The 27,291-nt window shown below is 52.7% G+C and overlaps 11 protein-coding genes across 11 annotated transcripts; 5 read left to right on the top strand and 6 right to left on the bottom strand.

Moving 5' to 3' along the window:
• Positions 1 to 708: 708 nt before the first annotated feature.
• BDW70DRAFT_171027 (uncharacterized protein) lies at positions 709 to 2,069 on the top strand (the record flags this gene model as incomplete). The annotated part of the gene is made up of 3 exons (XM_073743098.1): positions 709 to 956; positions 1,008 to 1,383; positions 1,459 to 2,069. Exons 1-3 carry the CDS (start codon positions 801 to 803, stop codon positions 2,067 to 2,069), a joined length of 1,143 nt encoding a protein of 380 aa, XP_073592547.1. The 5' UTR covers positions 709 to 800.
• Positions 2,070 to 3,068: 999 nt separating this feature from the next.
• Positions 3,069 to 5,217, bottom strand: BDW70DRAFT_105979 (transcription factor domain-containing protein). Its single transcript, XM_073734404.1, has 2 exons — positions 3,898 to 5,217; positions 3,069 to 3,848 (listed from the first exon to the last, which is right to left on the bottom strand). The coding sequence occupies exons 1-2, from the start codon at positions 5,112 to 5,114 to the stop codon at positions 3,164 to 3,166; spliced, it is 1,902 nt and encodes a 633-aa protein (XP_073592548.1). The 5' UTR covers positions 5,115 to 5,217; the 3' UTR covers positions 3,069 to 3,163.
• BDW70DRAFT_142849 (pyridoxal phosphate-dependent transferase) lies at positions 5,124 to 5,615 on the bottom strand (the record flags this gene model as incomplete). Its single annotated transcript, XM_073737998.1, has 1 exon — positions 5,124 to 5,615. A coding segment is annotated over exon 1 (341 nt), but the record flags the coding sequence as incomplete, so codon positions are not given.
• Positions 5,616 to 5,840: 225 nt separating this feature from the next.
• On the top strand, positions 5,841 to 6,232 carry BDW70DRAFT_142850 (uncharacterized protein). The gene has a single exon (XM_073737999.1). The coding sequence runs from the start codon at positions 5,927 to 5,929 to the stop codon at positions 6,218 to 6,220; it is 294 nt and encodes a 97-aa protein (XP_073592550.1). The 5' UTR covers positions 5,841 to 5,926; the 3' UTR covers positions 6,221 to 6,232.
• An 80-nt stretch (positions 6,233 to 6,312) lies between these two features.
• BDW70DRAFT_142851 (RTA1 domain-containing protein) lies at positions 6,313 to 7,770 on the bottom strand. Its single transcript, XM_073738000.1, has 3 exons — positions 7,352 to 7,770; positions 6,868 to 7,277; positions 6,313 to 6,804 (listed from the first exon to the last, which is right to left on the bottom strand). The coding sequence occupies exons 1-3, from the start codon at positions 7,606 to 7,608 to the stop codon at positions 6,581 to 6,583; spliced, it is 891 nt and encodes a 296-aa protein (XP_073592551.1). The 5' UTR covers positions 7,609 to 7,770; the 3' UTR covers positions 6,313 to 6,580.
• Positions 7,771 to 7,812: 42 nt separating this feature from the next.
• BDW70DRAFT_142853 (Zn(II)2Cys6 transcription factor) lies at positions 7,813 to 10,022 on the top strand. Its single transcript, XM_073738001.1, has 6 exons — positions 7,813 to 7,995; positions 8,060 to 8,131; positions 8,185 to 8,571; positions 8,623 to 8,847; positions 8,906 to 9,186; positions 9,249 to 10,022. The coding sequence occupies exons 1-6, from the start codon at positions 7,901 to 7,903 to the stop codon at positions 9,917 to 9,919; spliced, it is 1,731 nt and encodes a 576-aa protein (XP_073592552.1). The 5' UTR covers positions 7,813 to 7,900; the 3' UTR covers positions 9,920 to 10,022.
• Positions 10,023 to 10,591: 569 nt separating this feature from the next.
• Positions 10,592 to 12,096, top strand: BDW70DRAFT_171032 (FAD-dependent oxidoreductase; the record flags this gene model as incomplete). Its single annotated transcript, XM_073743099.1, has 3 exons — positions 10,592 to 11,062; positions 11,108 to 11,635; positions 11,689 to 12,096. 3 exons carry the CDS (start codon positions 10,592 to 10,594, stop codon positions 12,094 to 12,096), a joined length of 1,407 nt encoding a protein of 468 aa, XP_073592553.1.
• Positions 12,097 to 15,583: 3,487 nt separating this feature from the next.
• Positions 15,584 to 16,823, bottom strand: BDW70DRAFT_171033 (uncharacterized protein; the record flags this gene model as incomplete). The annotated part of the gene is made up of 3 exons (XM_073743100.1): positions 15,584 to 15,891; positions 15,948 to 16,377; positions 16,437 to 16,823. 3 exons carry the CDS (start codon positions 16,821 to 16,823, stop codon positions 15,584 to 15,586), a joined length of 1,125 nt encoding a protein of 374 aa, XP_073592554.1.
• A 784-nt stretch (positions 16,824 to 17,607) lies between these two features.
• Positions 17,608 to 19,351, top strand: BDW70DRAFT_153064 (major facilitator superfamily domain-containing protein; the record flags this gene model as incomplete). The annotated part of the gene is made up of 5 exons (XM_073739556.1): positions 17,608 to 17,761; positions 17,881 to 18,162; positions 18,211 to 18,711; positions 18,797 to 18,850; positions 18,912 to 19,351. The coding sequence occupies 5 exons, from the start codon at positions 17,608 to 17,610 to the stop codon at positions 19,349 to 19,351; spliced, it is 1,431 nt and encodes a 476-aa protein (XP_073592555.1).
• An 860-nt stretch (positions 19,352 to 20,211) lies between these two features.
• BDW70DRAFT_142858 (uncharacterized protein) lies at positions 20,212 to 22,184 on the bottom strand. The gene has a single exon (XM_073738002.1). The coding sequence runs from the start codon at positions 22,003 to 22,005 to the stop codon at positions 20,308 to 20,310; it is 1,698 nt and encodes a 565-aa protein (XP_073592556.1). The 5' UTR covers positions 22,006 to 22,184; the 3' UTR covers positions 20,212 to 20,307.
• Positions 22,185 to 22,303: 119 nt separating this feature from the next.
• On the bottom strand, positions 22,304 to 25,013 carry BDW70DRAFT_106029 (uncharacterized protein). Its single transcript, XM_073734405.1, has 6 exons — positions 24,744 to 25,013; positions 24,463 to 24,678; positions 23,884 to 24,414; positions 23,405 to 23,821; positions 22,864 to 23,354; positions 22,304 to 22,814 (listed from the first exon to the last, which is right to left on the bottom strand). Exons 1-6 carry the CDS (start codon positions 24,932 to 24,934, stop codon positions 22,387 to 22,389), a joined length of 2,274 nt encoding a protein of 757 aa, XP_073592557.1. The 5' UTR covers positions 24,935 to 25,013; the 3' UTR covers positions 22,304 to 22,386.
• Between the last annotated feature and the right edge of the window lie 2,278 nt (positions 25,014 to 27,291).

Here is a 27,291-nt window from a genome sequence, read left to right on the forward strand (position 1 = left end):
GATCGCTGCGCTGCTACTCAGCCTGGCCTAGCACGTTGACCGTTTGACGGTTGATCTGATCATCGCAAGCCAATGCCGGATGCCGCACCGTGAGCGACGATCGATCTGGATCGGCGGCCGAGGATGCCTTGAACCGTCTACAGAGTCAATTGCCAATTTTTAAACAGTCTCCATCGCTGCTAGAATCACAGACACTATCGCTCGAGCACCAGGCCCGCCACTTGGTGCGCTGCTTGCCTTGATTCTATCGTGTAATTGCGAATCCTTCGTGTGCCCTAAGTGGCGTATTGGCTGAGCCATGGAACTCTGTACTCCAAGCCCCCACCGACTAGCAGTTTTGCTTCGATCTGTTAGGCCAACCGGCGATGGCGTCCAGATGCCGTTTAGATTTCGGCACATTATCGTCACAGTGTGAAGGAAAAAATGAGGAGGGTCGCCATGGGCTTGGTATGCCGAGCCCAGTCCATGGTTTCATAGTGTCCAGGTGTGCAAGCTCATTGCCGTGGATGCAAGCCTTCGCGAAGGACCTCGCTTGACTGGATAAACTCAATTCTTAGACAATCCCTTAAACAATCCTTGATAATTCGTTGATATTCGTGGACGGTTATTAGACCAGATCCTCGCGGTTGCTTAAATTAATAAATACGGCGCCGGTACCCTTGCAGCACCCTGCAGCACTCTGCAGCGCCATGAACCCCTGTTTGCCGTGCCTGCAGTAGTCTGAGCAGTCCAGCAGTCTGAGCAGCAGAAGTCTCAGAAGTCTAGTCTGAGAAGTCTGAGTAGTCTGAGGTTTAGGTAGAATGGCTTTCGACGGCAAGAATGACTCAGGCTTCGCCCTGGCTCGCGGGATGTGGGCGGCCAACGCCATTGCCGCCGTGATCTTGATCTTGCGAGTGTTCGCGAAGATCAAGCTGCGCCAGTTCCGTTTTGACGATGTCCTGATGGTCGTGGCTTGGGTATGCGCTTCCACTCTCCTTCTCCAGATCCCACTGCTGACACCCTGGCAGGTCATGACCCTCGCTGCGACCGTCATGCTCCAGAAATCGGTCGAGCACGGTTTCGGCACGAATCTCGAGCTGCTGGTCGGCACGCCAGACCTCAAGGTCGTCCTCAAATCCATCGCGATCGAGATCCCACTCGTCACGATCAGCACGGGCTTTGCCCGTTCGGCGTTCGCGCTGTACATCATCGCCATCCTGGGCAGTAAGCGCAAGTACCAGATCCCGCTCTGGACGGTCATGCTGCTCCAGCTGGCCGGCAATATCGTGTCGGGCGTCCTGCCGTTGAGTATCTGCGAAGATATCCGGATTCTGTGGGATGCCACGATCAAGACGCACTGCGGTGACAGTGCGTCCGTCATCAAGTTCGCCTATTTCTCGTCTGGTAAGTCTTGTGATTGAAGATATCAAAAGCCCGCGACCTTGCAACGGAAAATGAATTACTGATTAATAAAAACAGCCGTCAACACAGCCAGCGACTTCTTCCTTGCCGTCTTCCCGACAGTGATCTTCTGGAACCTCAACCTGCGACTGCGCATCAAAATCGGCTTGATCGTGCTGATGTCCCTGGGCATCCTGGCCATGATCGCGTCGATCATCAAGACCACCAAATACGGCGATATACCCGGCGTCACCAACCTCGGGTCGACCGGCGGCATCGAGCTCATCCGCTGGGGCTTCGCCGAGAATCTGATCATCATCATCACATCGTCTGTCCCCTGTATCCGTCCTCTGCTGATCTCCTCCGTGCGGAAGATCTCCAGCGCTGCGAAATCACGGTCTTACGAGCTCAGCGGCCCGTTCTCGGGCAACAAAAGTAAAGGAAGGGGGTATGCCGGCCGTGATGGGGAGACGGGTGAGCGCGACGTCGAGGGCGATCAGGATCTGCCCGATGAGGCGGATAGCATTGAACGGATCCTCCGCGATGCGGAGGACCGCGAGCGCAACAGAGAGATGAGGAGGGGCATCACCAAGCAGGTTGAAGTGAGGGTTCTATCACAACATAGCCCGAGTCTGCACTCGTCGCAAGGGAGCGGGAGTGTGAGCCCGTACCTGGAGAGACATCAGTGAGCGGGTATGGCTCGTAGTATAGGACAGATGAATGCAACCATCATGCCGCTACATTGTGTAATGTGATCTATATGAAGCGTTAACTGTAGAGCTGGATGAGTGTCTCACTCATTCCCAGCTAATCCACCTCATCTCCTACAAGCATTGCCCTCAGGATATTGCCCTACTGACGCCATGCCATAGCTATCGCAGTCCAACTGGAAGAAGCGCGATGACAAGACTCAGTGACATGACTCAGTACTGTGTGCTATGCACACTCTGTTCTAGTGTACATCGCTCCATGCTCCACGGTTCGGTACGTATACCCACGCTATCTTTAGCCTGCAGCTAACCATGACCATTGACACCAGACCAGACCAGAACCCCCACTCATTCTAACCAAAGACCAGCATGCCATCCAAGCCTAGACCCGTCTGCTCGTTTAATTGCCGGTTGCAAGCCAACAACGGCCTCGATAGCTGAACCTTGCCCACGAACTTTCGCCCGGGAAAAGGGCCTGCTTGTTGTAAGAGCATAAACCCACCTACAGTATCAACAACCTAGCCTGCGTGTACTGAATTTTTATCATTTTTATGGTGAAAGTACACCTCTCCAGCCCCGGTTTCACATGTGAATGTACAAGAACGCTCCATAAACAGCGTGAAAAAAAAAAAAAAAAAAAAAAAAAAAAAAAAAAAAAAAAAAAAAAAAAAAAAAAAAAAAAAAAATATTAAAATAAAAATAACCAAAGCGCGTTTAGGGAATGGCCAGGCGCCAACAGATTCGATATTTAAAATCTGGATCCAATGAACGCGGCCTGTCAGAGTCAGCAAACGGTGGGTCGAAAGTACCATCGGGGAGCTAGCACAGAAAAGTTTTCTGGGACTGCGAGACTCAAGGACGTGCTTTCCATTATGGGGCCGAACTGACTCTCACACTCGATAGTTCTACGTCCGCTTAGTGGGCGGCATTGGAAAGGAGACTACACATCGAGATTGCGGATGGATGAGCATTAGAAAATTTATATTTGATGGAGACTAAAAACTTTTCCATATCGTTCGCTATCAGCCCCATATGTAAAGTCTAACTCATGTCGCGTCAATGGGTTGTCAATTCTAGCCCAGCCCTGGCCAAGTATTCTCGTACCCAGTGGCAAATCCCACGGACCAGTTCTCATCGAGAAAAGGCCACTGCATCATCTCTGCCTCAAGATCGTAGACACCCGGCGCACCCTGCTCGGCATCCAGGACCGAGTTTCCCCTGTTTCTGACCGCCGTGGGGGCACCGTGCTCGACGGGCGAGGTGCCTCCTCGGGAAGTGGAGGTCGAATGATCCGGCCGCGAGATACGGATATCGCCGTACTCGTCAAACGTTCCAGCCAGAGTCAGATGGTCACTAGAATGAGACTCCAGGCCCTGATGTGAGCGCGCGCTCTCGTAGAACCGGTTCGCCTCTTGCAGAGTACGCCACCAGCTGGTCCCTACATCCCAGAACCGACACAGCCGTTCCAAGTACTCGAGATTCGACTTCTTCTCCTGCTCCGCGCGCTCCAGTCCGCCGGGGTAGCGCGTCGGAGACACCGTGCCGTACATGTTGATATGCGCGGCAACGAAAACGCTGAACCCGGCATAAGGGGTAATGACAGGCGTTGCGCAGCTCTCTAGGGACGAGAGGATCGCTCCAATGTGCTGCGCAGTCGCAAACAGACGGTCGATCGTCTCGCCATCGGAATCCAGTTGGCCTGAGCTGTCAGGGGTTCTGGGGCTGGCGAGGAATCGGTCGCGGTCGAGGAAGAGGATACTACGCTCGTTAGCCGGGCTCCTGACAACTGGGAGCATGAAAATACTACCTCATGAAGTATACCAGGTTAATGTACGCAAACAGCTCCCCGTACCCAAGCGCAACATGAGCGGGCGCACTGGTCTCTGGATACCGGACCGTAGTATCCTGTAAAACCCTCCACTCATCCAGCTCCTCCTTCAACGCCGCCCACATTGATGCCGACGACCGCGCTGCCCCACGGGCACGGTCACGCCGGCTCTCGTTCGCAAAACGCAGGATCCGCACGAAGATATCAAACCCCCGAGTCACAATCGTCAACCCATGCTCGATCCCCAATCGGACTCCCCCCGCAACAGCGCCGTTTATATCCGCCGGCGTCAGTCTTTGAGCAGCCCGGCCGAAATTGAAATCTGAGTCACGCATCGGCAGGGGTACCGAGATCTGGCGAAACGAGAGGGCAAAATGCTGTCGCGCGCCAGAGCTCAACTCGCAGTCCTGCGCGAAACAACACCAGTACGTCCGGACGAGCTGTTCGTAAGCGATTCGGGTGTCGGCGTGCGTGTGAAAGTCTTCCGGCAAGTGTTCCATATGATCGTCGGCCGTCTTCAGCAGCGATTGGATCATATACGTGGCCATTCCGCTGTACATCCACGCCCGATACGGCCGGCCAGAGCCCCATTCATACAACGAGATCATAACGAGCGACTGCGCGAGCGGGAGGGAGGGCGACTCGAAGGCACGATGAGCAAGCTGGGTGCGGGCATATTCCGCGTATGTCTCCGAGTGCTTCAGAGCTGGATCACTCATGAAGCGGGCACAGAGCGAGAGAAGCGCCGCCAAGAAGACCGGCTCAACAGTCGCGGCATCGCGGGCAAGGTCGGCAATCAGAGAGGGGTAGTGCAAAAAGTTGACAACGGGGAATTTTCTGCGGTAGAGGTCGCAGGCGGCAATAAGCGTCGTTGATCGAAGAGAGGAGAGGGGTGATTCTGCTCGCGGAGACGACGAATCCGATGGATTCAATGAATTTGATGAATTCAATGGGTCTAATCGATCTGATGGATTTGATAGAATTGGTAGAATTGGTGAAATTGGTGTTGGTCGTGTTCGTTGAGCTCGTGGGGTACGTCGAGGGGAAAGCGAAGAGAGCGAGGAGCGAGAGCGTGACTCGGTCAGGTGACACGGATGCCGGCTCAAACGCTGACACCGACGACAGGGCGGGCTTCCGTCGTGCACGCACTTGACCTTGGCCTGTCTACAGGCATCGCAAGAGACAGAAACACGCATTGAAATTATCTGATATTCTGCAAGATAGGGAATTATGCTGGGCCTGGGGCCGGGAATAGCGGGAATGTCGGGAATACTGATAGGGATTGATTCTAATTACAGGCGATCCACTCGCACAGTCGGTCCACTTCATTCTCGGCCGTGGCCCACGATGTCACTATGCGAACTACTGTCGCACCCGCCCGCCGTTCCCACGCATAGAACCGGATGCGTTCCTGCAATTGTGCCAGTTTTTCATCGTCTACCACCACAAACACCTGGTTAGTCTCCGTCTCGGCGGCCAACTCCCAGCCCCTCTGGAGAAACTGGTCAGCTATCCTCCTGGCCATTGCATTCGCATGCTGGGCCAGCTCGAAGAACAATCCATCACGGAACAGCTCACTGAACTGGACTCCCATAACTCGTGACTTGGCTAGTAAGGCCCCGCGCTGCTTCATGTGAAACTCAAAGCCCTCTGCCAGTGCTCTCCGTACCACAATGGCATCTCCCAGCAAGGCTCCCATCTTGGTTCCCCCAATCCAGAAGATGTCCGTGTAATCGACCAGATCCCGGAGGGTGACATTGTTGCCGTCCGCCGTCAAGGCTACTCCTAGCCGTGCTCCGTCTACAAGCAGCAGTAGATCTCGCCGTCGACAGGTATCCGCCAGTCTCTTCAGCTCTTCTTGTGAGTAGATAGTCCCCAGTTCTGTGGCGTTGGAAATATACACCAGTCTCGGCTTGGCCATATGCGGGAAGAACGTGTTTCTTGCGAGTATGGTCTCCAGGTTCTCTGGCGTCATCTTTCCCCGTACCCCAGGCACCGTGATGATCTTATGCCCCGTCGCCTCAATGGCTCCAGCCTCCTTGTCGATGATATGGCCCGTCTGCACGGCAAGAACCGCCTCGTACGGGCGCAGGCAGCTCGCGATAGAGATAAGGTTTGCCGCCGTCCCACTGGGCACAAAATGAATAGCGACATCCTCCTCAGTGGCTTGCATCTGTGCCAGAAGCAATTGGCGTGCTTCGCGCGTGTAGTGGTCGGTGCCGTAGCCGGTCTGTTGGGTGGTATTGGTGCGGATCAGCGCTTCCAGCAGGCGCGGGTGGGCGCCCTCGCTGTAATCGTCTAGGAAGCTGTATGGCTCGGCAGTTTTGGCAATCATTGTGGACTATGGATAATGCAATAACAAAAATGTACAAATACTCTGTTGGGTCCTTGCGGTTGCAGACTCTGGGTGTTTATACCGTCATTCCCGAGCGGGAATGGCCGCTCGGGAAAGAGCGTGCGAGTCATCGCGGACACGGCTAGAATCCATTACGTATCGGATGGATGCTTTTAATCGAATCTAGAATCGAAAATGGAGCGGGATCCATTATTAAACAAGAAACTTCCGCGGAAGGTGTCACTTGAATATAATTGAGAGATATCTATACCGTTGGTAGCATTCTATCAAGACACGAATGCTCCATCTAACCGTCTCTAACCCTCCCTACTCCATCTCCATCATCGGCCCGGTGTCCTCCTTCTTTCGGTGACCCAGCGCCCGACCGGGATGCAAGACGGTCAGGCAGATGCACGCAATGGAGACCATCGCTCCCTCCAGGATCATGAATGTGACTTCGTCGTTGGCCAGCTCGCTATCATACCCGCCGTTGAGTTCGATCACGCGGAATACTGACCGTGTATAGATGGTGATTGTCGCGACGATGAGCCCTGCTCGTGTCAGTTGAACTATCTACTACTGAAGGAAATCGTGAAGGATTGCCAGGAGCGTACCGGCCAGGAAGACCTTCCACCACTTATCGCGGCGGATCTCAGCGTACTGATCTTTCACATCGCCTTCGCCAATGGGGACTTGTCCCTCAGAACGACGGCGCTGCCGCCACGCGAATTCGACCGCAAGGGCAATAAACAGCGTCAAGGCGGCCACCTGGAACGCCAGGCCGGCGATCATGATATTCAGGCCCGTCTCCCTCCCGTCGGCATCGTTCGCTGTGGAGGTCATGGCACCGCCGATGCTCTGCAACACGAGAGCAACTGTATCGCACGAGATAAAGACGACGGCATAGTTTCGGGGTCGTAGGCGCGAGATGTTCTCGCCGCGATAGACGATCACGATGCGGCCGAGAAGAAAGTACAGCGCGGCGCAGAAGAAGACCGGTCCGATACTGAGGCAGATGAGGTTTCTGCAAGCTCAGCGTTAGCTTTAACCTTCTGGCTTTATTCTTCTTATCTATTTTTTAACGGGAAGGAAACGTACATGAGGAAATAGTCGAAATTGAACGGATCATCGTGGAAGAGAATGCGGGCCACATAGCCCAGCACCTCGAGGACCAGGCCTGCGACCATCGACCCTGAAAATCCCCACGTGCGGTAGACTGAGGCCAGAATTGCCTGGGCCACCAGCAAGACCCCGAAGAGGGCCAGGTAGACGCTGTTGCCGGCGATGGTGGGCTGATACTGGATGTATGCATCCTCAATCGGGCATATCTCGAGCGTACAGTCTGCGGGGTCCATGGCGAGGTTATTTTTTTTTTTTTTACCTCACTTCTTCTTGTCTTTTCTTCTCGTAATCGACTTTCTCTTCACCCTGAGGCTCAGTAATGTTCTTATCTTCAGTTGGTATAAGACTATATACATCAGCCGCCAAGGCTGACTGTCCGTGTCCGTGTCCGATCGTGTCCGAATCCGCCGGCCACGAGTATGCCACACTCCGAACGCCCTGCCTCGTATATATCAATCTCCCCAGGCCCCTTGCCCGTGTCCGTGTCCGAACTCTGTTCTCATCCTGTAGCTTAAATATCCCACCATGTCCGCCTGCTCGGCGCGCGTCAAAACATGCCAGACCTGCGCCACGGCCAAGATCCGCTGCTTACGCTCTCCAAATTCGCCCATCTGCGACCGGTAGGACCTTCGTCCGATCGAGCGGGATTACCAGACTGCTATGGATAACTGACTGAGTATGTAGCTGCCTGCGGCTGAACAAACCGTGCTATTTCCGGCCGGCTCGAATACGTCAGACGTGGTCGAGGAAGGAGACGTACGTTCGTTTTGTCTCCCTTGGGACCCCGTTACAGTGGGCTGACCGGCCAGACGGCTTGAATTGCTGGAGAGACGTGTTGACCAGCTGCTGGGACAGTCGTCGCAGAGCCATAGTCCATCAGAGGTAAAGGCCGGCGATGTCATCGACAAAGGCCTCCTCTCGCTGGACGAGGCCGCTGCTCTCCTGGCCTCGTTCCTGCAATTCATGATGCCAGATTTCCCTTTTGTTGTGCTGCCCGCTACAACAACTGCAGACCAACTTCGCCAGAGCGCCCCATTCCTCTTCCTGGCCATCCTTTCCGTCTCTGTGACCAATGATCTGACGCTGAAGCGGGCTCTCGATGAGGAGGTGAGAGCTGCCCTGGCCGAGCGAACAGTCTTTATGCATCAACCGCCCACTTTGGAGACACTGCAAGGGCTGCTGATTGTTCTTGCGTGGTATGAGGCGCCCATTAGACCCGGTTGACTAGACTGACCCCTCGAGCTCAGGACCCAGCACCAGGTCCGGCAGCGATCTTCGCCCCGGCACTTTCCAACCTACCTACATCTGGCCATCGGCCTCATAGTAACCTGGCGACTTGACCAGCCCATCGAGATGCGGAGACGTCAGACCCGCCGGGTGAACATCAGCGAGGAAGATATCACGGATGGTCCGCCTGAGACCCTCAGAGCCGAGCAGAGAGCTGCAATCGGCTGTTCTCTTCTTTCATCATGGTATCTCCCGCTGCTCAGACAGCTCTGTAGCGGTTGAGCCTAAGCTTACGCTGTCTAGTTCTGTCATCATTACGCAGGAGAGGTGCACCTTTCCCTGGGCTCCAGAGCTGGAGGCGTTCGCTGTTGGACTTGCCGAGAATCCCGAGTACGATAGCGACCAGACCATCATCCATTTCGTCCGATTGCAGCACGTTTTAGAGGAGATTGACCGGGTCTCCAGGGATCCAAACTCGTTCGAGACCGGCCATTCCGGCCGCGCTTTCCACCATTCATTCCGCACATTCAAGGCCCGGATCCAAGAGTACTCGAACCTCCTTCCTCCCAGACTTGCGAGCAACTGTAAGGGTTCTAAGTTTCATGGTTTTATGTGTTCTCCGCCCGTATGCGACTGACGATCCCAGTCACCCTTTCAACCCAACTCCACACAATCAACCTCTACCTCTGTCAAGTCAGCCTCTTCGACCGCAAAGCCACATCGCAGCTCCCCGTCGACGTCCGAGCGGAGATCCTTTGCCACGGCCTCGCGGCCGCCAAAAGCTTCTTCACGTCCCTTGCGTCGATCGAACCAGGGGCAGAGCGTCGCTTCAGTTACTCGCAGTGGCTTCAGTCGGGGTTTAACCTGATCGTCTCTTGCAAGCTAGCGTTGATGGCGGTGTCTGATGAAGCCCTTCGAGACAGTTTCCCACAAGTGCAGACGCTGTGCGATGAGCTGGATATGCCTCAGGTATTGAGGATATGTGTAGTCCGTCAGGACCAGCATTCGTCTTACAGCGGAGCAGCGCCTCCAGCAACGGGATTTGACTACAAGGGCTGGCTACAGTGGATAGAAGAGTGGTTCTTACGGCAGTATAATGGCTATATTGCGCGGCGAGAGGCTGCAGGAAGGGCTGTAACTGCTGCATCGTCTACGCCGGTCGACCCCCAGGCGTATTTTGGCGTAGGCGAGCCAAACACGGGGCAGCTTCATCTCCCAGCATCCGCCAATAGTATGCTGTTTGATTCATTTCCTGATCTTGTTATGGCTGACAATCCGCTGTTAGGATGGATGGATCTGGGGCAGTTGCCTATGTAACAACGTTCCAGCTTGTGCTATGGTTCTCGATGCATATCATTTTTGTCCGATTTGTGTTCACTTCAAATATCATAATTGAGAGCTGTGTAAATGTTGGAATAGAAATCATGATTCCTGAGGCTGAACATGGAGACCAAGATATACTTCCGCTCATAGTAGGCTGGATTTGTATAGAAACCACAGCCGGCACATTAAAGGAGTAACCGAATAACGCGCGGGATAAAGCGATCCTATCTGTGATATGCAAGCCATTAACGATGCCGTCAATACCTTACGGGTGATTGCCTTCAAGAGTCTACAATGACAGCCTTTGTTCTCAGGCGTTAAGGCATTAAGTCACGTGGATTTTACCTTTATGCGTTGAGGCTATTATCGTTGGTCGGAACTCGATCCCTTTAGATACTCCATTAGTATTCATCCCATGGCCCAACCATTGAGCGAGTGCCCCTTATCGTCCTCCAGTATACATTGTTGGCATATGATGATTGGCAAGTCATGCCCTAAACTTCTCAATATCAGCGGCATGAGATAGCGGAACAGGCGGATGGGGCGGATGCTGCACTCGTGTGCGCGGTCCGCTTCCGTCCCCATAGGTGCTGTAGATATCACCCACTTGAACCCTCACCAAGCCTTATCTCTGATGTAATACTTATAGACCGAGATGCCCTCACAATGGCCCTTCCACCTGCAGTTGCATCTTTATCTTCATCCTCAACTACAGGCACCATGGGCTCTATCTCCGGCTGGAAACGCTTGAACGTCGCCGTCGTTGGCGGAGGCATCGGCGGTTTAGCCGCTGCTATAGCTCTCCGTCGCGCCGGCCATGAGGTGACCATCTACGAGAGGCATGACTATGCTGGTGAGGTTGGCGCGTCGATCTCCTGTGCTGCCAACGGTACCCGCTGGCTGCATGAATGGGGCGTCGACATCCCCAAAGGGGACCCCGTCGTGCTGAAGAAGCTCATCAATCGGGACTGGAAGACGGGTGAGCCGGTCAGCGTTTACGATCTTGATGACTACGAGGAACGCTGGGGATACGTTTACAACATGTTTCACCGGCAGTACATGCACGCGATGCTCAAGGACTGCGCGCTGCAGGAGGAAGGCAAGGGAACGCCTGTCAAGCTGCTGGTCAACCACTCTGTACGTCACGCGATCCTCATTGCAGGGCAATGCTAATGTCAACAGTGCAAAAACATCGACCTCGAGTCCGGCGAGGTCACCTTCGAGAACGGCGTGACAGCCCAGCACGACCTCATCGTCGGCGCTGACGGTATCGGGTCCGCCGTCCGCCGCATTATCGGCCTCAACCCCGAGAAGAAGGCTGCTCCCTCAAGCTGCCTGCACGCAAACGTCATGACCGAAGATGCTGTCCGTCTTGGTCTTGTCGACTACTCCAAGGACTCTGCCCTCGAGTACTGGGGCGGCCAGGAAGGCAAATGGGACAAGATCGTCCTGTCCCCTTGCAACGGCGGTAAACTTCTCTCGTACTACTGCTTTTTCCCCCGTGAAGTGGGCGACTACACGTCTCACACCTGGGGCGGCGAAGACCGCCCTGTTGAGGAGCTGCTCGCACCATACCCGGAACTGGACAAGCAGGTCAAGGATCATCTGGCCATTGGCATTGAAGTCCGGCCGTGGCGTCTGTGGGTCCACCAACCATACAAATACATCAGCAAGAGCATGGTCTGCCTGCTCGGCGACGCAGGACACCCGGTACGCTTCTTTTTCTGCACTACCCTTCCGCCAACTGACAGCTGCGCTCCCAGATGATGCCCCATCAAAGCCAAGGCGCGTGCATGGCCATCGAAGACGCCGCTGCCCTAGGCATACTCTTCAACGAGACGTACTTCTCTGGCGACGTCGCCGAGACCCTGCGGCTCTACCAAGAGATTCGACTGCCCCGGGCGACAAAAGTCCAAGCCGCTTCCGCAAAGGCGGCATACAACATCAACGAGCGGATCGGTTTCTCGTCCAACACGAACATCCCGAAATACAAGGTCGAGGACGAGAAGAAAAAGCTGACTATTGAAGAAATGAACGCATATGACATGTACAAGGATATTGAGGAGGTGATTGCGCAGAAGAGGGGGGTTCCATTTACGGAGAAGTTTATGCGCGGGCTGCCCATTGGGTTGAAGTTGTCGAATGGTGTTACAGTTGGAGAGGAGGCATGATATCCAGGTTTTATGTTTGTATGATTATGCCTAGATTTGGGATTACGGAGTTATGTAGTTATGAATCTATTTTGTCCTAGTACTTCACCCCTCGGACTTTTATCGCGGTGAGTCAAAAGGTACAGCGGCTTGGTAATCATATTCTGAGACCGCAATTGCTTAGCTAAAAGATAAGTCCTCTATTATGTCCACCTATAGCCGCTGAATGTAAGAATCATCCCTGTTGCGTGGATCTAATTCACGAATGCTGGAAGCTGAGGAATACCGTCCCGGAAAGTGAGTCTCATGATGCACCAGGACAAAATCTACGAGAATGTCTACGGTTTTACATATATCCCCCCCTAAGGTGGCTGTCGCTATTTGTTTTCTCCTACTAGATGGCTGTGTATGGTTAGATATCCACGAGGCTATACACCATCTCAGGGTTTCAACGCCGCTTTATAGCTATCTACCTAACTTTTCGAGACGGACTGTATATTAGGGTAACTATGACAGAGCGGACAGAACATGAAGCCTCAACAAGGGACAGAAACTTGCGATAAAAGGTAGGCAGTGGGTGGGTATTTAGGAGTATGTTGTTATTTTCGTTATTCTGCAGTAAGGATTTCGGTGTTAGGGCACGCTATTCGACACCCAGCAGGCTGTTGCTAACATTATCCCAATCCTCCTCACTGCACCCCTTACAATACTCTGTAATTATGCTTTTACTTGCTGGTAATTATACAAGCAATAGCTCTACGACTGGTCTCTCAACCAAATAACTCAAGTCACAGCCGATACACGCCACAACTTGCACAGTTCAAAGCTATCAGCCTTAGTATTCGTATGCAATTAGGTAAGGCGGGAGATAATGGAAGATTAGAACGAAAAGAAGCTTCTGGAAGATGAGAAATGATATATTTGTAACCGGCATTATCAAGCAACGGGGAACTTTTCCGAGTGAGTGAGCGGGAAGAGCTTCCGGTGAAAGCTGCCATTTGTTGGGCTGCTTTGCAGTTACATAAGTGTCGAAGCGGTGGAGTCTACAGGCTATATATGTGGAAATATAAGATCGGAGTGACGGACTCCTCAAGCAAGTCTGGCATATTGTATTTGCTTTCCATCTGATCGCCAGTTTAGCTTGAAGTGACCAGCCGACAAGGCAGAGACTTTACAGTGAGTAGTCAGCTATTATTTTAACAAAACCGTTATAGAAAACTCATTGAGGACGCTGGTTGTTGTACTGCGTAGGACCACTGGTCATGAGCCCAGTGTCTGCAACCAGGTAAGTGAAATCTACGAACACATCGCAGTCTGATTTACTCTCGCAGTTCCTAGCTAACTCTGATCTAGCTGGACCGGACTCACCATCATGACATCTACTAACACTACGTAAGGCAATCTCGATTTACAATCATTGCCGTTGTCAGCCGGCAACCAAGGGGTCATCAAGATATCATACGCTTCTGAAGTAGTCGAGCGTGGTCCTCGTCGCTGGCCTTGTTCTCGCGTGTCCTGGCCATTCTGCACGGTGAAAGAAATGAATACTGGAACTGAAATCGTAATTTAAAAATGCTTGGAAGTAGATGGGTCAATGATCTCCTTGGTCTGCGTAGATGAAGATAAGAATATAAACTAACCGCTAATCGGTTACAACAGCGGGATCATGTTAAATGATCAATACTCTTCATATTTGCGGGGGATTTCTAAGAAACAGGATTTCTAAGAAACAGGATTTCTAAGCAATAGAATTTATAAGCTGCCGGCAGCCGGGTTAGCTTCCAGCGCCAATAGCGTCATATAACCATAGTTGGTAGCAAATAGGACTGTAGAGGTAAGAGCCTGTACCTTTTAGTTGATGAGCTGGGGTGTTTTCGGATCCATCTGTATTTCCAACGCGCATAACAAATTCATTTACGTAAGACAGCAAGGATATATACACTGCCTAGAAACAATGCCTTATCTGGATACTCAGCCGTTGATTCATGCATATCGAAATCGAAGGGGGAATGTGTTACTTTAGTGCTACGCCCTACGAGTCAAACAGCCCTCAGAGTAACCAGATCCCCCCGATTGGCCTACATTATACCTCTCGTTATCTAGCATAATCACTACCACCGGCACGGCTATTTCTTCATATCTATACTAACCACGCGTCTAACGTAGTACACTAAATAAATGAATAAGAGAAGAGGTAGATCTGTGCGCGATAGAAGGATGGGCTGGCACCAACAGCGCACTCGACCTATCCGTTCTACAGTCTACTCCGGGAATGCATGTAGTAAGTCGAGTTCACAAATGATGCTTTGGGGCTTCCGTGTCTGAGTTAGTCAGTAGGCTAGTATTCATGGATTGGATAGTGATGTGTGCTCTAAGGCGTTAAGTGTGCAAGTTCAACAGAGAGTGGGAGGTAGTTCGGGACTGTTGTTATGGTCGTTTCTGAGTTAGCATATGGCGTAAAAAGAGGTCGCAACCTGACCAGAGAGAAGGATCCGTCAATCTGTTACGGTAGTGGTAATATGAGATCTTGCAGTTGCTTTCAGACAAATCGAGAATTTCACTGCCTCTGATCGCCCTTTACAGCATTGAGAAGTCTTCCGAATCTACCAATGAATGTCCTGCCAGGTTAGTAAGTCATATCAAAATCATGCCTTTTTACTCTGTGTTCGCATTAGATGGTCGGGGATAGATGAGTATATTCAAAGTACAACGCACTATCGGCGGTTTATAGAACAGTGCTTGCGAGCCTATGGGAATAGTATTATGTATTATTGGTAGTTGCTAGAGATCAGGGAACGGACGGTGGGAATACATAGGCTCTGAAACCTGAGTAAGAGAAGAGAAAGGGAGGAAATGTTAGTCACTAAAGATATTTTGCCTGCACTCAGAGCCGGATATCAAACCCGGTAAACTCTGGTAAGCTCATCCGAGTCCACACGGCTTACTTTTATTGAAGCTGCGCAGTTGAGTGGTGTTGTGGCTGGGCATGGGATCTAGTTGCTTAAGGATGCCTTCTACTACACTAGAAGACATTAAAGGACGAGGCCTAAGAAAGTTAGTTTGGTATATGAGACCATTGCAACTTTGGTGATGCCTTTTTCCACCCGGGTTTCGTGTCCATGAGGGTATGATCCTAGTCTGCCCAGGGCGAAGGAATATAAGGATCTAGTGCGTGTCCTGAATAAGATGACCATTCATAAGGCTTGAAAGTAAACCTCTAAAACAGGTCTTACTGTACTTCTGGAGCCTTTCCAGACGCACTATCAGTATCTCAACCTGCGAAAAGTTGAAGTGGACCCGGCCCGGGTTAGGGCTTAGTGGGAGTGCTAGGCTCTGCAACTTCCGCGTAACAACGAACATACTATTGAACTGACCCTACCTCCCTGGCTCTCCATCCATGTGGCATACTTGGAGATTAGGACAGCCACTGAAACGATATACATCTTCTCCAAGCCTAGTTGTCCAGCTCCGGTACACTCCACAACTTCCTCCTGCTTCCTGATTCAGACTAAGCATAGTAATTCTCGACCTTCAACCCCTTGAATTCAAACTGCGTACCCTCGCGTCTGTCAATCACCTTTTTATGATGTACGTCCATGACCCTCGCACGAACATACTCAGTGCCAGTTGGCGCTGGGATGTTGGGGTCCTTATCCTCGTCTGTCAGCAGACCAAGCCGATCAAGAAGCGGCGAGGGCACAGGCTTCATGATTGTGGAGTCCCCAGGCCGGACGAAGTACAGAAGACCAAGACGGGGGATATTAATCTGGTCCCGGGGAGGGGTCACGACTCGATGCACAGTCGATTTGATAAACCCTGCGTCGGTCAGTGCTGGGTGATAAAGGCTGTACTCTGAGAAAAATTGAACTCACCCTTTGTTAAGAACGTCAAGGTATCCGCCGCGTTGCAGGTGATGCCGCCTTCCACGGGCTTCACCCATTTCCATTTACCCTCGGGCGTCCTGATCTGTAGACCAGCAACTTGTTGCGAGAAGAGCAGTGTAAGGCTCCCAAAATCAGTGTGTCCGCCCTTTGTGTACGCCTGGGCGCGGTCCCATTCTTCCTGGCTTCTGACATTGTAAATCATATAGCGCAGATGATCGTCTGAGCGCTTGTCATATGCATGCGCGTCGGCGAGAAAGTTCTCCGGTTGCTCCAGAATGACGGACATGAGGACAAAGAGTTTACGCGCTACCTTGTCAAACAGTTCGCGATGGAAGCTGGCAATCTCTTCGTAGTTCTCGCGCACGATGCGATGACGCGGCAGGTGATCCCACTCCGGGATTGCCTTAGGAATGTTCAGCTGGACAGAAGGATATCAGCCCTACTCCGGTTGCGTCTCAGCTTTCTGGAGAAAGGTACCATCTCAACATTATCCTTAACCCCCGTATCACCAATCCACCGCTCATTCTCGCGGTATCCAAAGTACTCCCCCTGGGCAAAGTTGCATGGGAAGACTCGTTTCTCGTCCAATGGCTGCTTAAAGAAGGCATTGCCGAAGCTGAATTGCCGCAGAACGCGCTCGTCGTCGATGCCGTGGCCCACAACAACCCAGAATCCGACCCTGGTCAAGGCATCATACAACTTCTTTGCAAGAGCTTCCTTGCCACCAGGCTCATCGAATTGTGATAGGTCAATCTTAGCCAGCGGTGCCCAGTCCAGGTCCTCGGTAGTTGGCGGGGGACGAGTCCAAGGTTTAACTGGGACGGGATCGATAGTGGTATGTTCTTGGATAGCCGACGGAGCCATTATGGTAGACGCCAATGCGGGGTTAACTAGCCAACTATCACGATCTAATCTAGTATTACCGTAGTGGTTGTTGACTGGCTTGCAGTTACAGGAAAGCCATGCCGAGCATAGCGTCTTTATACCACCCAGCTTGCACAACCCCAATATCCAACTCCGCACTTGACGCGAAAAATAACGCAAGTCATGTTAGATAGTTGGAGATACCCTGTTTATTCGCGTTGGAAGCGGGGTTGTGTCGAGTATCATTTTTGTCTGGCATTGCGTGATATTGATTCCAACAGGATTGACAAGCCTTGTCTTGCCAAACAAGATACAGCAACCCTCTGGCCCAAGAATTCATGTAGTCTCAGCCTTTGCTGTTTCTTGATGAGTATTCGCTTGCTCTCTGACCACGGTCAATTTCCTGATTTTCTTAGCAGTTGCCGCGTAGGGCTCCAAGCCTGAGAGCGTACCCACCTGCCGATATTGAGACTGACATGCCGATTAGCATGATAGAGCGAGCTCCAAACACAATATCTGCAGAATATGAGCAATTTAGAATCGGCGATAGCTTTTAGAACTTTGATAGCTGTCAGAACCTTGGGAAACTAAACGCCGACGGTGATCTACAGGCAGCGCCCATGAAAACAATACTCCAATGTCGTGATAGCCTCCATAATGGTATCAGCGCTCCTTCAAAGTCCAGATGCCCATCTGAAGAGATTGGCCATGGCTCCTTTATCTATATAAGCCGGGTATCGTTACGCATTCTAGGGGTTTTCCCGAGTGAGGGCACGGGGTCAAAATGTCTTCTTCAATATCCGAAACGGCGCCTGAGCAAGACCAGTCCAAAATCACTACTGCCTCTTCAAGCACGTCTTCCTCACTTTCCATCCCCGAGATCTCAGGACACCACCCTGTCGAGCAGTATGATGCTGAGTTTGCGAAACGCGTGATGCGCAAGATCGACTTTTGGCTCGTGGGCTTCTACTCCTTCGTCTACATTTTCCGAGTGATTGACTCAGGTACTCACCGTTTTTAAGCCATTTGCCCATGCAAACTTATTGATAACGTCCAGGTAACTACGCAAATGCCGCGATCATCAACCTCGAAGAAGGCAACGGCATCAAGGCCGAGCTCGGCTTTTCTTCCTCCCAGTGGTCCTGGTCCCAGTCTATCTTTAGCTATAGTTACATGCTGTTCGAACCGACCAACACCATCCTCTTGAAGAAGATCACACCCTCAAAGTGGATGTTTATTATAATTTTGGCATGGGGAATTTGCGCCACATCTTCAGGCGCAGCGCAAAATTTTCCAGGGATGATGGTCGTGAGATCTGCGATAGGACTTGCAGAGGCTGGTATTATCCACTTGAAATGCAGTTGCAAAGCCTTTCTAACAAATCTAGGCTTCTACCCTTCTGTTCTATATCACATGGCGTTTTGGTATAAGCCGTCTGAGATGCCATGGCGCGTCGCGCTCTTCTACTCTCTTGGGCAATTGAGCAGTGCGTTGAGCGGTTTGCTAGCGTACGCGATCAGTTTTATGAATCGCCTCGGCGGGCTGTCTGGATGGCGGTGGTTGTTTATCCTTGAAGGGCTCCCTGCAATCATTTTGGCCTTCGTAGCACTCTGGGCTCCAGACTACCCTGAGACAGCAAAGATGCTGACGCCTGAGGAGAGGGAATGGGTGGCCAATCGACTGGCGAATACCGCTCCAAGGGGAAAAGATCGCAGCTGGAGCTGGCAGCATATAAAACAGCTCTTCCGCAGTTCGACCTTGTATACATTCTCGATATACTGGATTGGGCATGGCATTGGCGGGTTTGGGGTTAATTATGCCCTGCCCACTGTTATTTATGAGCTGGGGTTTACGACCACTGCCAAATCACAGTTGATGAACATTGTAGGTTTCACCTCCTTCTATCAAGTATCTCTACTGATGATAAGCGGCCCAGCCTGCGTACGTAGCCTGCTTTTTGTTCCTGAACACAGTCGGCCACTGTCTGCATAAAAAGTGGATTCGACCATGGACGACCGCGGTAGCGAGTAAGCAAAACCTATCTATATCCATTCTTACCTCACCAGGTCTCACTTACAACCCTGGCAGTCGAGACCACAATAATTGTCTGCTACATTATCCTGATAACTGTCTCTAAACCGGTTGTGAAGTATATTGCGCTGATTGTCGCAACAGCCTGCGCTGGCTCCGCATACCCCGTCATCTGGCCAGAGCGAATCCGCGCCCTCGAGGGGACAGTCGCCGCGGGAATCGGCATTGGATTGACAAATGCGATGGCGCAGTTCAGTGGCATCTGCGGACCTCACGTGTATAATTCACGGTTTGGGCCGACTTACCGGGTTTCCTATATCATCTGTTTGGTCTTTCTGTGTATAGCCATCAGTGGGATTCTGGTTAGTTGGGTCTTAGTGCGGAGGAATGATAGAAGAAAGGATAAGAGAGTTGTTTCTGATGCTTTGGAGGCAGAAGAGTCTCCTTTTCGTGGAGAGGGGGATGGCGGCAAAGAGGGTACGAGGGCAGCAGGGTGATGTTTAGGGCTTCCTTTGGGCATTCCAGGCTGGAGGCGTTGACACGTACTGTCGACGAATCATTGTATGATACAACAGCCCAATGAAGTTCCTTGGAGCACCTTACATTGATCAGATTGAAACGGGGATCTACTCAACGACGGCGAATTCCTTGCCTTTCGCATCATGAAGAATGATCATAACAGGCGTATCCCAATCATATTAGAAGATAACCACAATCCCAGATCAATCAGAACAATCGCCCTGGAAGTCTGGATGGTTCGATCATATCCTGCACTCTACGTCCTGGACCAATTTGGAATGATGCTGCTTGCTAGGTATGATTTTTCCAGTCCTCAACATCAACGACTTAAACGCCTCTCCGCGTCCCCCGACCGGTAATCTGGGTGTACGTGAGATATTTGTTGGAGTCAGCACCAGTCTCTCTTGGGCTTACTTTGGCCTCTCAGCACTGCGATGGAGGATCTTTCTCAGTGCCTAAACCCATGCCATGCCGCGTTATGGTCGCCTTGCCAGCCATCCTAGGGTGGGAGCAGGAATCTGCAGAGAAGACCAGCCTATGTTAAGTCTGCAGCTCTAGATAAATTTACTCGTGAATCACTGCGTGAAGCCCTGTGTTTGCATGTCTGATTAAGTTGGCTCAGTTCATCGGGCATCAGATCATAGGTCTGGTAGCTAGTGAAAGTATCTGATGACAAAAAATGACTTTCTATATTCTCCACCCCCAGACCCTTACTCTTCGCCTCAATTCTGCCTCTGTTATTGGCGTTGAGGGGTTGCAAAAGAAAAGAATTGGTTTTGCCTGCTAAATAAAAGGCTGACAGGAAACGGCTTCTATAGTATGGCCCGTTAATTACCAGCCCCTTGAGGCTCTAATGTTTAGTGCTAATATATGCGGACTTCGTCCACACCCATAATTATATAGCCGCGATAGATGGCCCGGCTAATTGCATGCTCTATAACCGACTTCCTCGTTCCTTGTCCCTCTGCCCGCACGCCCTGTGACTCCTCTGCCTTGGCTTCGTATCCGTCGGGATAATTTCATCCCCAGTCTTAGCCACAGTCTCAGTTCCCACTTCAGCTTCAAGAGTCCTCTCAGCCGTATCCAACCGACAAAAGCAGCTCGCACGAATAGGAATATCCGCCCCCTCCAGCGCTTCCCTAAGGTCCTTCTCAATCTCTTTTACCTCCTGGAGCCTCCACGTCCGCATCAAACACTCCTTGTACCCGATAAGTGCCCATACATTGCGCGGGTGCCGCCTTGGCCTGATCAGTGTAGCATCAAGGCCGAGGTCAGCACGGTACTCCGCTGCTGCCTGCTCTACATACCCCTGTTCCAGCAGGAGAGCAGCATACGCATGACGAGAGGGCTGCATCCATGCCCAGGGTTCGCTGTACGGAAGTTGATCATCGAGCTTTGTGGAGCGCCGGAGGTGTCTCCATGCGTCTTTGTATTTTTGCTGCCGGTAAGCAATCTCTCCATCCAGCATGGCCGATGCCACAGCCAACGTGTCCAAGGCCTTGCTATTATATGCCCGTCGGGAGGCTGGAACAAGGGCCTTGCTCTTATGGAAGAGGGACCGCTCACGTTTTGCCTTTTCGATATCCCCCATCGCCGCATACGCCAGCCCTTTGCCATAATGCGACGTCGCCGTAGTGACGCAAAACAGCCGCTGGTTATGCGGCAATTCCATCTCAATAAGCTCCCTCCACATTCCAAACCGTATCATAACATGCACTCTTGTCGCAAGAAAATTCTCCAGCCAATCCGCCAATGGCGGAGACCTGATACTCAGCACTCCCTCCCAGCTAGGAACACTCTTCTCCATCCGGGCCACCGCGTTGATGGCCGTCTTCCGTTGTCCCGCGAACAATGCCGCATAGATCAAACTATGAAAATTATGTAACCTGTAAAACGTATACAAATCATACCCCCTTGTCTCAGACATGGCCAGATACCGATCATCTGCAAGCGTTGCTTTATAGTTACTCTCAATCGATTTCTTCCAGTTGCCGACCAGAACATCCAAATGCGTCGGCATATGATGGATATGGCCCGCATCAGGGACAAGGTCGCGGAGTTTATCCGCGACATCTAATCCCCTTTCTGAGTCAGGCGTTGGAGACATCTCGATGTAGTGAATATATAGATGCAGAAGGCCAGGGTGTTTATCCGCCCCTTCTTGCAACAAAGCCCGTTCTAGGACCGAGTTCACTAGCATCGTGGGCGCATTTTTTGCCGGCTTGCCTGTAGCCAGATTCCAGAGAGCCCATGGCGTAACGTTCATGAGCGCATCAGCATAGAGAACCGCAATATCGATGTCATTGCCAAAAACCTCATAAACCCGCCCCATGGCCGCCGCATACCGCCGATTTACAGCGTTTGGATCCTTCGGCGGTCTTCCGTTCTCGAAACGGGTTTGCATTGCGAGGATGACAGCTTTTTCCCACGGCTTCAGCCGTGTGCTGCTTACACCATCGGCTCCAACTTCAGCCTCACTTTCAGCCTCGGATTTATCTTCCGCCAGCCGTGCGGCCCTCCGCGCGGCCTCGTATCCAGTCTTGGCAGATGCTGAGCGGTCGCGATGATCGAATCGTTCCCAGGGTTTATTGTAGTTGGGCCCAACTGCGTACGCAAGACCCCAGTGGGCCATTGCGCAGGAGGGGTCGTACGCGATAGCCTGGTTGAAGCAGTAGACGGCCTCGCCGTGGTTGAAAGCGTAGATCCAGATGAGCCCGCGGTTGAACCATACTTGAGTGTCGGGATCGGCAGTGCTGATGGAAAGAGTGTAAGTGCCTAGGTTGTAGTATGGGCTGGAGGCTGGGATTCTCAATGTCGTCATTTTGATAGGGATGTGTTTGGTGTATGAGACTGGAAGGGATGGGAGTGCGGGGGCGGGTGTTATGGTTGGTGGCAATGGGCGAATATGCACAGTCAGGCATACTTAGTCATAGGCATAGCCATGCACATTCGCGTCTCATGGCTGGAATTTATTACTAACTGCATGCATTAAATACATCAATACAACATCTCATCATGAATTATTGGAATCATTATTCAACGTCGCATTCGGATTGGGATCTGGACTCGTCGCACCCGTCGCGTTCTGTCCCTCCGTGTCCGGGATATCCTCCAGTCCCAGTCCTCTGTAGCCTGTCGTACTCTCAATTCGAGTCCCCGCTGAGCTGACGCTCGCCTCTGACACCCCGGACACGTACCGCGGCCGTTGCAGACTGCCGTCATCGATTGTTGGCGTGTATGACTGCACGCTCGACAAGCTCGACACGTTGCGGGTATGGGATGGCCGCATCGGAGCGTCGCCTTCTTTCTCCTGCGGGACTTCCGGCGATACCGGGGAGCTGAAGCTCATCGCAACGCTCATCGTCGGTGACGAGACCGGCAGGCTTCCTTCGTTGTATGAGGTTGGAAGTTCGACGGCCGCAGTCTGAGCTGCGCTGTGGCCTGTTTTTTGGTTAGAATATCGCAATCACAAATGGATCATGGTACTTGCCATGCACCTCATAGACCGGATCCCCTGCTACCTCAGCCGTAGTCCGAGATGCAGCGGCCGGCTGTTCAGACGGTGCAACCGTGCTTTCATTCGTGAATCCGCCCGATACGGTGGTCGATATGTCTGGGTCCTTGGGGCCTGGCGGCGCAAAAGCACCTGCATTGCTGACCCAATTCCTGACGCGCGAGCCCCGGGATACCTCACTTCCTCGTCGGGATTGTTTTCGCTTGCGACGGCGGAGGAACCAGAAGACAAAGGCACCGCCCACGAGGAGAAGTCCGAGAACAACGCCGATAACTGCGCCGGCCCAGCCGGGGAAACCGCCGCCGCCGCCACCGCCCGATGGTACGGTGGTCGTGGTGATGTTGTCGTTCGTGCTGTTGTAGGGGTAGTAAGTTTCGATCGTGCGGGTGTATGAGGCTGCAAAAACATCCGCCAGGGCAGTAGTAGTCCATGAATCGGGTGCTGTTTTCGTTGCTCCACCGTCCGCGCTGTCCTTGTTAGCTTTGTCTCTATAGATCATAATGGCGACATAACGTACTCTCCGCCGATCCGGCCCGCGACAAGGTCGGGCACTTTGTAATCGTCCCAGTCCCTTGGATTGTACGTATCCTGGAACCGGCCCGTGTTTAGGTTGAAGACCCGGATTATGTCTGGAATACAAGAGCTGGTGCCTATATGGGTGCCTCCAAGGATCAGCATCTTGTCTGGATACGGCTTGACGCATTTGTGTTCTTTGCGCCCGTTGGCGGTTCCATTTCCGTCGTAGAGCTGAATCCACTCAAAGGACGGGACGGAAAGGACATAGACGTCGTCCGAGGGCTGATTAAGCGCATCAAGGCCGTCATAGCCGCCGTATATGTAAACATTGTGGGAGGAGCCATCGGAGGCACTCGCGTAAACAGAGCAGAACTGCGTGAGTTGCGGGGGGATATCGCCCGTGGTGTTTTGGTTGTACCTGGAACCGCAAGCTGAGTCAGCGCACTTAGTCAAGCATTTCGTCCAACATCCAGCACTCACCAGCGGTCGCCTGCCACATCGTACACTGAGACTGTTCGCATCAAGGCCGGACTCTCGCGCTCACTCTCTTCCATCTGCTCATCGCTCAGTCCGTCAACAAAGATGGTGTCTGGCTCGGTGACGCCTCCTATGAGCAGAATGACCCCGGACTCCGCAACGGGGAGCCATACGGCTTCAGCATTAGCCCGTCCCGGTACATCACTGTGCAGGGAAACATTCTCAAACACAGGATTCTCCATATCTGACATGTCCACCGTGATCATGCGCTGCGACACGTTGGTCGCAGTCTCGTTGTCCCAGATAGGACCCCAACCCGGGGCGCGCATGCCGCTGATATACCAACCCATATTCTCGCTCGGCGCGTTCACGCCCGCGCCGTTGGTGATGTAGCGAGTAACCCCATCGTTCAGATTGCTGCTAACGAACCGGGGCTCCCACCCGGGGCGTTGGCCTCCGTACTGGTACGCCTGGTAGGCCAGGACAGTGTTCGCGGGAGGGTCATCGACATCGTCGGTGTTATCGAGACGGCCCCTACAGAATCAGAGATTGCATCGCTGGAGGGTCCAGAGGCTCGCTTACCCATAAAGATAGAACAAGTTGTCGTTGGCGAACATGACCCCATCGTGGTAGGTGGGCGCGATGTTGCCCGCAATGCCGCCCGCCTTGTCGAAAGTGTCGAAGAGCGCAGTGAGATTGTCGTTCTCGGTGTTGAAGGATTGGGAGAGATCGAGGGTGTAAAGGAGACCTTCGGCATTGTCGTCGCTGTCTACTTGGACCTGTCCGTTGGAGAAGCCTCTGCGCGGGGTCAGTTTGGTCAGTCCGTCAATCCCTCCTGTCACCATCTGATGTGCGAAACTCACCTCTGATAAACCAGGTACCCGCCGTCTATGTAGACGGTATCACGAATAATGGCCGCTCTGAGCTGGCCCCAGGTGCAGATCGAGCTGTTGATCTGATTCAGGACGTCCAGCTGCGCCTGCGATTGCCCGACAAGCGTCGCGACCGCGGCCAGCACGGCCAGCGCGGCCAAGGACCCAGATTCGAGTGGCATGGTAACTGAACTACAGAGAGGACTTCATTTCAGGGCAGCATAATAATAGCCGTCTTGCTGGTCGCGCCTATTCGTTTGCGGCCGGTCGCTCGTTCTCTTTTGTTGGGCGCGGGCGACTCTGTGCGACAGACTGCTCGTGGAGGACAAAGAAGACGGCCTCACGTCAAGGGTGGGCTGGTTCGCTTTCGGAGAATATTTTCCTTACAATAGCAATTGGCTCGAAAGAGGCGCAGCGATTCATGGATTTGGGAAGTCGTCCGTTGTCCGGTCAGCACCCGCCACGCCATTCTGACCGAGCCTCCGTCCAGAGACGCGAGAGGCATCAAGCCATTAACATCTCCAAGAACACGAACAGAGGCGGGGTCGCTGACACGAGCGTCTGGGCGCCCGATTGACACTCTGCCACCCTTGCAGCCGCGTGCAGCCATTCGCAGTCCGTCGAAGTCTGCAATGCAACCAAAGCAGCGCTAGGCCGACATGGGTCAAAGCACCTTGCTCTTTACTCCTACCCTCTAGATCTCGAGCTGGAGTCTCGAGTCTTCAGAGTCTCACAACAGACTCAGCCTCATTTAAAATAACTCTGGCGTTCTTAAGGTTCGATGAGAGAGCTTCAGAAATGTTCGTCTATTTGTGACGTGCTGGTCCAGCCCTATAGGACCGCATCAGGCGTCCAACCATACTTGCTTCTGCCGCTATGACGATGAGTCTATAAACGGGATAACCTGAATACGAACTTTCTGCACACTAACGACCCGCATCACAGCACCCCTGCTGGACTCCTCTACTAGTCCGTCTAGGCCGTCCAAGCTGACTGCGTTCATTCCATAGCCTTGCAGAAGGTCATCCGAAGTGCAGCAGCCACGTAGTTGCCCTGGCCATGTCTCAGTTCCCCACCCCAGAGCCTCCCATCCGCTCGCGGCCGGCTGATTTAAACTGTGCCTGTTTTTCCGGTGCCCAAGGTAATGCTAAAAGAGTCGAGATAAAGGCCGCCTGCTCTTTGTTCCTCCTCCTTCCCCACTGCGACCCTGGCAACCTGTAAACCCCCGTTTCTCGCCTTGCCTGGCCTTGTCGCATCGCCGATCACCAATCAGATTTTGTCAACTTAGCTTCTGATTTTTTTTCCCCATCTGAAACTTCCTGAATGCATTGCATGATAACTGTCGCGTAGCGCTGCGCATCGCACTTGTTCAGACTTCTGTGCTGATAGCAATCGCATCGCATCTCGATCTAAGATCCTGCCGGTCTCATTTGGGGGAATCGCAACTATGCGCTTGCGCTCTTTGGTTCTCGTGGCAGCGCCCTCGTTCGCCAATTATGCTTGGGCGCAGCTTGATTATGGCGCCTCGAGTGTTGCTGGCCCTGCGGCAACCACCGCCGCTGAGACAGGCTCGGAGGCTTCTCTGACCTCCGAGACTTCTGAGAGCCTCGTAACTCCTTTGGGTTTTGATGCCTCTGTCGGCGTCGGGGCAAATCTGGGCATTGGCGACTTAGACCTTGGGGCAACCGTCGGCGTTGGGGCGTCTTTGGGAGCTGGAGACCTGGACGTTGGGGCATCCTTGGGCCTTGGGTTAACCTTGGGCCCCGACGATTGCGACTGCACGGTAAGCATGCCCTTCTAATCCTTCTCCCTGTGCAGACGCGCGAGCTGACTGGCCACTGCAGGATGTACCACCGACGAAGCCACCTACAACTAGTTCTTCGTCATCAACCAGCACTTCAGAAGATCCCACTTACTCTGAATGCTCGGACCAGCCCACAGTCACTCTGCCCCCTGAAACAGTGGTTATAACTGTCCCCGGCCAGGATACATGCTCCGCCAGTCCCCAACCCCCGGTCACAGAAACTGAGACGGTTTCCATCACTGTCCCAGGCGAGGATACCTGCCCAACTACAGCCCCGCCAGCGTCTACGGAGACTGAGACGATCTCAGTTACCGTTCCGGGCGGAAGCACCTGCTCGGCCACCCCTCCTGTGACTCTTCCTCCAGAAACGATTACAGAGACATCCGTAACAACAGTGCCTGGGCAAACAGAAACCATCACAGAGACCTCAATCTCGACAGTGCCAGGGGCAGGGGTGACAATTACGCTCGGTCCGGGCCATCCCCATACCAAGACCATCACGATCTGGGAGCCTACTACAATATATTCCAATATCACCATTCCTACCACCATCTATTCCACTGTTTACTCGGAGACAACAGCATGGTCAACAACAACATTGCCCGGAGAGGAGACTACCGTTTGGGAGACCACAACCCTGCCTGGCGAAGAAACTACTATCTGGGCCACGACAACCCTGCCTGGCGAGGAGACCACCGTGTGGACAGAAACCACTGCTTGGTCGACCACAACCCT

The sequence above is a fragment of the Aspergillus foveolatus genome (assembly GCF_047715535.1).
Source record: "Aspergillus foveolatus strain CBS 279.81 unplaced genomic scaffold BDW70scaffold_65, whole genome shotgun sequence".
NCBI lineage: Eukaryota > Fungi > Ascomycota > Eurotiomycetes > Eurotiales > Aspergillaceae > Aspergillus > Aspergillus foveolatus.

Coding starts and splice junctions, on each gene's coding strand:
- BDW70DRAFT_142858 (XM_073738002.1), bottom strand. CDS start 22,005: ATGGCCCACTGGGGTCTTGCGTACGCAGTTGGGCCCAACTACAATAAA.
- BDW70DRAFT_105979 (XM_073734404.1), bottom strand. CDS start 5,114: ATGCGTGTTTCTGTCTCTTGCGATGCCTGTAGACAGGCCAAGGTCAAG. Junction 3,849..3,897: donor AACCTGGTATACTTCATGAG/GTAGTATTTTCA, acceptor TAACGAGCGTAG/TATCCTCTTCCTCGACCGCG.
- BDW70DRAFT_106029 (XM_073734405.1), bottom strand. CDS start 24,934: ATGCCACTCGAATCTGGGTCCTTGGCCGCGCTGGCCGTGCTGGCCGCG. Junction 24,679..24,743: donor GGGTACCTGGTTTATCAGAG/GTGAGTTTCGCA, acceptor GACCCCGCGCAG/AGGCTTCTCCAACGGACAGG. Junction 24,415..24,462: donor AACTTGTTCTATCTTTATGG/GTAAGCGAGCCT, acceptor CTGATTCTGTAG/GGGCCGTCTCGATAACACCG.
- BDW70DRAFT_142850 (XM_073737999.1), top strand. CDS start 5,927: ATGCCCCGTCGCCTCAATGGCTCCAGCCTCCTTGTCGATGATATGGCC.
- BDW70DRAFT_142851 (XM_073738000.1), bottom strand. CDS start 7,608: ATGGACCCCGCAGACTGTACGCTCGAGATATGCCCGATTGAGGATGCA. Junction 7,278..7,351: donor AATTTCGACTATTTCCTCAT/GTACGTTTCCTT, acceptor CTGAGCTTGCAG/AAACCTCATCTGCCTCAGTA. Junction 6,805..6,867: donor GTGGAAGGTCTTCCTGGCCG/GTACGCTCCTGG, acceptor TGACACGAGCAG/GGCTCATCGTCGCGACAATC.
- BDW70DRAFT_142853 (XM_073738001.1), top strand. CDS start 7,901: ATGTCCGCCTGCTCGGCGCGCGTCAAAACATGCCAGACCTGCGCCACG. Junction 7,996..8,059: donor AATTCGCCCATCTGCGACCG/GTAGGACCTTCG, acceptor CTGAGTATGTAG/CTGCCTGCGGCTGAACAAAC. Junction 8,132..8,184: donor ACGTGGTCGAGGAAGGAGAC/GTACGTTCGTTT, acceptor CTGACCGGCCAG/ACGGCTTGAATTGCTGGAGA.